Source organism: Zonotrichia leucophrys, chromosome 7 (genome assembly GCF_028769735.1).
Source record: "Zonotrichia leucophrys gambelii isolate GWCS_2022_RI chromosome 7, RI_Zleu_2.0, whole genome shotgun sequence".
Taxonomy (NCBI): Eukaryota; Metazoa; Chordata; class Aves; order Passeriformes; family Passerellidae; genus Zonotrichia; species Zonotrichia leucophrys.
The window spans coordinates 21,838,481-21,847,244 of NC_088177.1; the positions used below are offsets into that span (position 1 = coordinate 21,838,481).

At 48.3% G+C, this 8,764-nt stretch overlaps 1 protein-coding gene across 2 annotated transcripts; it reads left to right on the top strand.

Annotated features, from left to right (window-relative positions):
- Window positions 1–280: 280 nt before the first annotated feature.
- On the top strand, window positions 281–3,974 carry NEUROD1 (neuronal differentiation 1). 2 transcript variants are annotated; one of them, XM_064718918.1, is made up of 2 exons: window positions 281–371; window positions 1,444–3,974. In XM_064718918.1, exon 2 carries the CDS (start codon window positions 1,453–1,455, stop codon window positions 2,539–2,541), a length of 1,089 nt encoding a protein of 362 aa, XP_064574988.1. In that variant the 5' UTR covers window positions 281–371; window positions 1,444–1,452; the 3' UTR covers window positions 2,542–3,974. The 2 variants fall into 2 exon arrangements, with proteins under 2 accessions (XP_064574988.1, XP_064574987.1); XM_064718917.1 differs by lacking the exon at window positions 281–371 and having other exon boundaries at window positions 1,438–3,974.
- Window positions 3,975–8,764: the final 4,790 nt, after the last annotated feature.

An 8,764-nucleotide genomic window follows, 5' to 3' on the forward strand; every position in this document is an offset into this window, starting at 1 on the left:
GATGGCGCGGCCCGCGGGTCAGCGCGGGCGTGGCGGCTCCGCGGGCGGGCGCGCGGCCGCATACAAATAAGGGGCGTCACGTGGGGGGGGCGCCGCGCGCCTGACGTGGGCGGCCATATGGCGCGTGCCACCGGGCGGGGCGGGGCGCGGGGCGGGGCGCAGGCGCACGGGGCGCGGCGGGCGCGCGCGGCCCGGGTCCCGGTGCCGGCCCCCCGGCGCGCATCCTCCGTCCCGCTATATAACGGGGGGAGCCCGGCGCCGGGCAACCTCGGGAAATAAACGCCACACGCACACACGCGCGGCACCCTCGCACGGACAGCTGTGCCGGGGTTATGAGACCGTCACCGCGCAGGAGAGGCTGAGCGACGGAGGTAACGGGAAACCGTGTGTTACCCCCGGGGAAAAGGGTTCTGTCGGGGTGGGAGAGGACCGTGCGACGTCGGGGCGGACGGGATATGCCTGTGCCAGAACGGCTTCAGGTTTTATTGTCGCTTGCGGTCGTTCCTGCTGGTGTGCGCGGGCACACCTGTATCCATCCATACACACGTACGCGTGTGTGTGCATTTATATATGTATATATGTAAATGTGTGTGTGCGTCCATGCACGCATTTAAATCCGTTTGTACAGCCGCATATTACATATGTTAATGTGCTTCCACCGATGCACCTCCGAACTTTGGGCTCCCCTTCCTCCCGGAGCGCGATCGCCGCGGTGCCGGTGCAGGCTGTGCCTCGGCGGCCGTGCGGCATTGTTCCTTCCCGGTGCGCCCGACGCTACCGGGGAGCGGTCCCAGCCCCGCATGAGAAGCGGGGAACCGATGCTCGTTTGCAACAGAGGGGACAACGAAGACGGGAAGCCGGGACCAGTCCCGCACCTGTTACCGCAGGGGCAGGGCAGGGGCCGCGCAGCCCGGTGACAGTGCTGCGGACGGAGGCGGCACCGGGGAGCAGGTGCTCGGTGCCCGCTGGGGCGGACAAACCCCACGCAAAGAGGCGGCGAGGGGGAACCGCGGAGAGCGGCGGGGACAGGCGACACAGCCGTCCCTGCAGGTGCCCTGTGTGCGCGTGTGTCCTCCTTCCCCCTTCCCCTATTCGGCAAAAATGTTTGAGGATTTTTTCTGAAGCAAAACAGAACAAAACAACCCACACTTGGTCCACTTGTGTCGTGCTGCCTGGGCTGGCTCCCGCACGCATAATCTGCTTATATTCCCCACTAATATCGGCGAGTTACATAATGGTATTTGAACATATGTCAACTTAATTACAAGGCAGAAACGCGGAGACAATTAAAAGTTTGCCCTGGCACGGTGGGGAATCCAGGGCTTCCCTCGGGAGGGGGCGGCGGGACCGGGGAGCCAAGCGCGGGCAACTTCTCCCCGCGGGTGGCCACGGTCGCTGCTCCTGGTGCTGACACGTCTCTTTTCTGTCCCCTCCGCCATGCAGAGGCTCACCATGACCAAGTCGTACAGCGAGAGCGGGCTGATGGGCGAGCCCCAGCCGCAGGGCCCCCCGAGCTGGACGGACGAGTGCCTCAGCTCCCAGGACGAGGAGCACGAGGTGGACAAGAAGGAGGAGGACCTGGAGGGTCTGCACGCCGAGGCCGAGGAGGACTCCCTGCGGAACGGAGAGGAGGAGGACGAGGAGGACGACTTGGACGAAGAGGAGGAGGAAGAGGAGGAGGAGGAAGACGACGACCAGAAGCCCAAGAGGCGGGGCCCCAAGAAGAAGAAGATGACCAAGGCGCGCATGGAGCGCTTCAAGCTGCGGCGCATGAAGGCCAACGCCCGGGAGCGCAACCGCATGCACGGGCTGAACGCGGCCCTGGACAACCTGCGCAAGGTGGTGCCCTGCTACTCCAAGACGCAGAAGCTCTCCAAGATCGAGACCCTGCGCCTGGCCAAGAACTACATCTGGGCGCTCTCCGAGATCCTCCGCTCGGGCAAGAGCCCGGACCTGGTGTCCTTCGTGCAGACCCTCTGCAAGGGCCTGTCGCAGCCCACCACCAACCTGGTGGCAGGCTGCCTGCAGCTCAACCCGCGGACTTTCCTCCCCGAGCAGAGCCAGGAGGTGCCTCCGCACGTGGCGGCGGCGGCGGCGGGCGCGCCCTTCCCGGCGCATCCCTACCCCTACCAGTCTCCGGGCCTGCCCAGCCCGCCCTACGGCACCATGGACAGCTCCCACCTCTTCCACCTCAAGCCGCCGCACGCCTACGGCGCCGCGCTGGAGCCCTTCTTCGAGAGCGGGCTGGCGGAGGGCGCCAGCCCCGCCTTCGACGGGCCGCTCAGCCCGCCCCTCAGCGTGAACGGCAACTTTTCCTTCAAGCACGAGCCGGCCGCCGACTTCGACAAGAGCTACGCCTTCTCCATGCACTACCCCGCCGCCGCCGCCGCCGCGCTGGCCGCCGCGCCCGCCCACGCCGCCATCTTCCCGCCCGCCGCCTCCCGCTGCGAGATCCCGGTGGACGGGCTGGCGCCCTACGAGGGCCACCCGCACCACGAGCGCGTCCTCAGCGCCCAGCTCAACGCCATCTTCCACGACTGAGCCCCGCTCTGGCCGCAGGGAGCGCCGGGAGCCGCGCCCGCCGCCCGCCACCGCCTTGTTTACAGCGGGCGGCCCGGCGGGTCCCGCCGCCGCCCCGGGCCCGCTCGCCCGCTGTCCGCGCTGCCGCTCCTCGGGGCGACGCTGTAAATTGGGGTAGGGGCATTGGGATCGCGTCAATTACCTGATCGGGATAACAAAATCACAAGCAATAATTAGGATCTATGCAATTTTTAAACTAGCGATGGGCCAATTACAAAATATATATGAAATCTATATTTTTCAACCAACGTTTTACTACTTGTTACCTTTCCCATGCTGAATTATTTTGTTGTGATTTTGTACAGAATTTTTAATGACTTTTTATAACGTGAATTTCCTATTTTAAACCATGCAGCTTCATCAATTTTTATACATATTGGAAAGGTAGAATTATATCTAATTTATACAAAATGATTTAACTAATTTAAACCAGCAGAAAAGTGCTTAGAGAAGTTATGTTGCCTTAGCACTTCTTTCCTTTTCAAATAGATGAAGAAGAAAAAAAAATGCACAATCCGGGCAATTTCTTTCCTATCCAAGTCTCTTTTTTCATTCTTTTTCTTTTTTCTTTATTTCTTTTTCCTTTACCCCGTACAATAAGAACCAGATCCCCTAGGTCTTGAGAAGATAGAAGAACGATAGACTTATTTTCTATTAAAACATATCATTTCAACACATTACTTGCACAAACTTGTATATAAAGATTATAAGCAAATGCCAACACCCTTTTTAAATCGAAAGCTGCTTGACTATCACATACAATTTGCACTGTTTCTTTTTAGTCTTTTAACCCCTTGGCATTCCGTGGTTTTTGGTTTGTTGGATTTTTTTTTGTTTGTTTTGGTTTTGGTTTGGTTTTTTTTTTTTTTAAGATAACTTGAAGATGTTAATGTTTCCAGGCGCTATAAATGCATGATTTTATACACGTTCACACAATCCGTGGTTGTCATATGCTCATTTTATAAATCTGAACCGAAATCTAATCAGGTTGTTAAAGTCGGGCTATATACCTATTGTAGTCGATTAGTACGGTAGCTTGAAACAAATTCAAACCATTTAATCCGTAATTAGAACAATAGCTATTGCATGTACAATGCAGTCCAGAATAAGTGCTGTTTGAAATGTAACTCTGGTTCAACTGGAATCAATCTGTACTGTAATTTTGTTTGTAATCCTGTATATTATGGTGTAATGCACACTGGGATTTTAGAAAAAAAAAATCCATCCTTTGGCAACAACATAGTATTGAACATTTGGTCGAATGTTGCATTTTTCCTTAAATGTGATTTTTTTTCTTAGTGTAAGTAATTCCTATGGGATTATTGTTTTATTCGGATAGCTCATGAAAGGTGCAACACTTATTATTTGTAGAATAAAATTGGTCTAAAAAAAAGGACACGGGTTCTTTACTTACCTTGAGAAGTGCTCGGGCCGGGGGTGGGGGGCGGCGTTCGTTTGTTTACAGATAAACCCGGCTATTTGCAATGCTGATGTGTTGGACGAGGGGAGCGGGGCCGGAGCGCCGTTCGCTGGGAGCTGCGGCTGCCGGTGCGGGCTGCGCCGGGCTCCCGGTGCCGGCTCTGACTGCCGGCCCCGGGCTGTCCGCAGCCATCCCCGGGCTGTCCGCAACCGGCCCCGGGGTATCCGCAGCCGGCCCCTCACACCGGGAGCGGGCGCTTCGGTCCCGGCGCTTGGGCAGCAGGTGCGCCTTTCCCCCGCAAGGCAGACCTGGACCCGCGCTATCGATTTATCGTCCCTTCCCCTTTGCAGACGGGAAACGTATTCCTTTAATCTTCGCTGATTATTCTGAGGCTTAAGAAAGCCGGAGACACAACCTGCGGGAGAGCAATTCCCCTAATGACCGGGAACAATTATCAACAGGTCTTTGCCTCCGACCGTCAGAAACAGATTTAAGACGTTACCTGAAATACTTTACATGAAGCCTGTCGCAAAGCGGGGGTATTTCATAAATATTTCAGCTAAACCCAGCAGAAAGTAAACAAGCTTTCCTATGGATGAGGGCATTTTTTCCCCCCAGGAGAAACCAAGCTTCTGGCGTCTATTTTAAAGGTGTTTGTAGCTACAGAAATCCAACGTGTAAGCATGGCAAACCTGCCCTAGCAGTTCAGCAGCCCCTGCTGCCAGGCTTCCCCGTTAAAAACATGCTAAAATTTAATTGCGATGCTGACTGATGCATTTTGCAGCATCTCCCTTCATTTCACCAGAGCCTGCAGCTCCACACTCGAAAACTGTTGCTGAATCTGAAATCAAAGAACGCAAAAGACAACTTTTCCAGCACCCATAAACCTTTCCCAGTCAGTGGCAATACAGGTAAGGGTGCCCTAGATAAGCCGGGGGGGATAAATGAATGACGATTTTTGAGATCAAATTGAAAAAGCTGACCCAGGCTTGCTTGCCTTTTGGTTATGCACCTTCTTCCTAAATACAAGGATTCTTCTAGTCAGTCAAGGGGCAACTCACATGCCACCATCTTTTATTCAAAGGCAGGCACAGATGTTCCTTCTGCAGGGGAGGTTTTAATTTATGAAAATGATATTGTTTATGCATGAATGCACTCTGCATAACACACAGTACTTCCATCTGATGAGAGAAATACCACAGAACCAGTGCCAATGTCAGGAACATATTCTGCAAATTTAGTTGCTTAAATGTTTAATGAATATTTGGAAGGCATTTCCAAAGCACAAGAAACCTTTTCAATTACCTTTTCTTTTTCCACTGTTGATAGCAAAATTCAACTCTTCCAGCCAATGCAACCTACTTAAAAGATCTATCTAGGCTATCTCAGTATTTGCTACTGTGATACTACGGAGAAAGTAATGTTTTAATGTTATGAGCAATCTAATAAGGAAAATTAATTAGGCATTTTGGTAACTAGAGGCTCTAATTTACAAATCACTTGCGAGTTTTCTTATTTCAATTAGTTTTGGGTGGTTTTTTCCCTATCACAACCCTTATAAAATACTGGAGACCTTCCCCCCTCCCCCACTTTGCTGATGCTTCTGATGTTTCCATGATATTTCTTTCATATTATTAACATCAAGCCAAATGTTGAAATTTCTGCTCATGACTCCCACAGGAAGGTCTATCAAGGTCTCTTTTAATGGAAAGAATTACTCACACTGTTCCTATCCTATGAACATATCGCTAATTAACTAAGGCTACAGTGGGATTATCCAACTTCCGCATGCAGAGACAACTCTGGGGTTGGTTTGTGCCCACACGCACACTGGGTCAGCCAGCACAGGCCTAAAACTCTATTTTTAGGGCAGGTTGTGACCAATGGCCTTTCCCTTCTTATTTATGACATACTTCTGACAGCAGAAATTGCTCTGCCACCAGTGCATGCTTGAGGTTAAATCTGCAGGTACAGTACACAAGAAACAGTCATGACTAGCAGCTGTTCCCTTCTTGGTGTTTTGGAACAACAGAAGAGGATCTGTGGAGGTTGTGGACCCATTGTTGGTCGTGACAGACACATCTGAGGAGTCTGAAATGGTGGAATTCCAGGTTACATCCACAAGATGCCTGTGAGACTGAACCCTCAGGTTTTCTCCAGCCCAAATGAACAATGTGCCTGAACAACATCAGACCTTGGCCCAGTGCACTCAGGAGGAGTCTCCAGGTGAAGGGAAATCGATTCAAGGAGAACCAAGATTCCTGGATTCACCAGAAGAAAACAGAAAGCCACTTCTCCAAAAGATACTGTTACTGAATATTAATAAACTAACATGGAAAAGCAACATGCAGTTCCAGAGGTAATAAGGATTAATAGAAATAATTCTAAACTAAGTACTGAGGGCAAGGAAAACAATTCTATCTTCTGTAACAGTAAAGAAATCTCACAATTATTTCAATATTGTAACTGATTAAAACTAGATCCACCTTGACCTTATCAATTGCTTTTGACATATTAAAAGCACAAGTCTCTTTTTTAAAAAGTACAATACTTCTGGTCAGCGAACCATTCTTTCAAATAGTTTTAAAAATTACAGAGTTACATTTCATTCTCTTTTATATATATTAAAGGTATCTTGCAATTAAAAAAATCAAGCAAAATCCACTAATTTCTCAGTCATTTCTATTGAGGAAGAACACAAACTTGGAGTTCTGCCTGGTGTCGTATCAGGGAAAACATGCAGAAATTGATCTTTGTTTTTATTGACCAAATGGGTGGTATGGTAATTATTTCAGAAATTAAAAATGGTCTACACTTTCTCCTTATCTGAAAATCCAATATTACAAAAAATCCTTAAAAAACACAGTACATAAATACATACTGAAACAGTGAGCTGAAGATCTACAAATACACTAATATCTACATAAGTGTTTTTTAAATAATTCATATATGTATTTAACAAACTGTCAGAAGCTATGCAATACAAAATTAAAACTGACAATGCTCTCAAAGCATTCTCTTAAGTATTTAGGTTGCCTAAAGGGCATGTAAAACATAGAATATCAGCCCTAGTTTTCAGTTCCCTAGCTTGTAGTAGTTTGCAGCATAGAGTTCACTGCATTTTGCATGAAATAAAATAGAAACAACTAATATTTACATGTTTACCAACACTGTGACAAAGCAAGAGACAACAAGATTCAGCAGGAAAAAATTACCTTAAAAAGATACCGGCCTTAATGCAAAGAAAATACAATATACCCTGAGCAACGCATTCTCTTTTAATATTCTTCCTACTACCACGTTTTTCTCTATTGTTCTGATTAATTTCAATTAATGGGAGTATCAGGAATGTCTGCAACTTCAGACTGCATTTCTGCAGCTTCTTATACCTGCATAGTAATTTCACTGTTCTCTTTGCAAAGGTTTGTCCATTTCCTTATCTACTTTTTTTTTTCTCTATTCTTTAAGGCTTTCCTTCTTTTGAAAATTTGAAGATGTATAGCAATAGTAGTGCTCTCTTCTACAGACCATTTATACCATTTTCCTTCAGAATAATTATGGCTTTGCTTATCATGCCAAAAATTCCTGTTCTGCCTAATGTCACTTCTTCATGGTAAACCAATTCAACAGAGCTGAATTAATATTAAGAGTTACAAAAATTATTTTCTGAAGTAGAAATGTAAGAAGGGAGCATACTTAGGAGAGCTAATATCTGTGAATGAACAGCTGAAGTATAACTGACTATACACGAAACCCTCATTGTATAAACACTCACTGTAGCCAGAAAAACATACAAGCCAAGGGTATGCTGCCAACTTCAAACTTCAGGTTTCTCCAGAAGGAAATCTTCAATAGCTACAGAAAACAAGTCAGCTACCAGAAATGTTCAGTCAAAAGCTCTAGGATGGGGATATTTTCCCCAGAGTGTCCCCTTATTACTTCTGGTCTAAATTCCTGTTCCTTAACATATTTCTTATGACTCCAAAACTGGCCTAGATACCTCACTGCATTTTTACAGACACTTTTTTTGAGGCGTCATATTTTGCAATAGCAAGCTTTACCCACTTGCTGTCCTTCAGTTAACACTAGCTGTACTTCCCTCACTCACTACTTCTGCCACAGGTTGTCTGACCTCTTTCTTCACTTCACAGGGTTCTTCTGGAAAAGAGTTCTGAGGCTCTCACTAGTTAGTAGCTTAGAGAGCAAGGGATGATTTCCAGAAAGAGACACTGTTAGTTAAGGAGAGCTTAGTTCCTCCCTTTGTTTCCTACTACCTCTTTTTCCATAGGATGCTTCCTTCTCCTAGGCCATCTGGTTGTGCTCAAGGCCAGCACCCTGACCTGGGACAAAACTTCCCCTGGGTCCAGACTGCTGAGAACAAACTCTAAGACACCACCAGAGAGATTCCCTCTCCTTCATGCAAGATCTGTGGTTTGGAAGAGGCTCTTAAGCCTGGTGTCTGCCTTCATCTTATTGCAGTCCTGTCTGTGCCATATCTGGGTCCTGACCCACAAACTCAAAATTTTTGTCTGACTTTGGACCTGCCTTGACAACACAAGCTTCCCTGGTGGCTGCTGGGCTAGCACTGACAGCAATACTGCCACCTGACCTGACCTAGTGGCTGTGCTTTTCAGCTTGATGCTGGACCTACCTTGATACAAGGGCCTTGTCTGGCTGGCTGGGCTCTTGTTGAACTCAGCTACACACAGTTCTGTTTACCTTGCTCAGGTGTATGGGCTCCTACCTGACTTGTAATCACTCTAA

What these genes read in the sequence shown, in the direction of transcription:
- NEUROD1 (XM_064718917.1), top strand. Translation starts at nt 1,438, where the DNA reads ATGCAGAGGCTCACCATGACCAAGTCGTACAGCGAGAGCGGGCTGATG.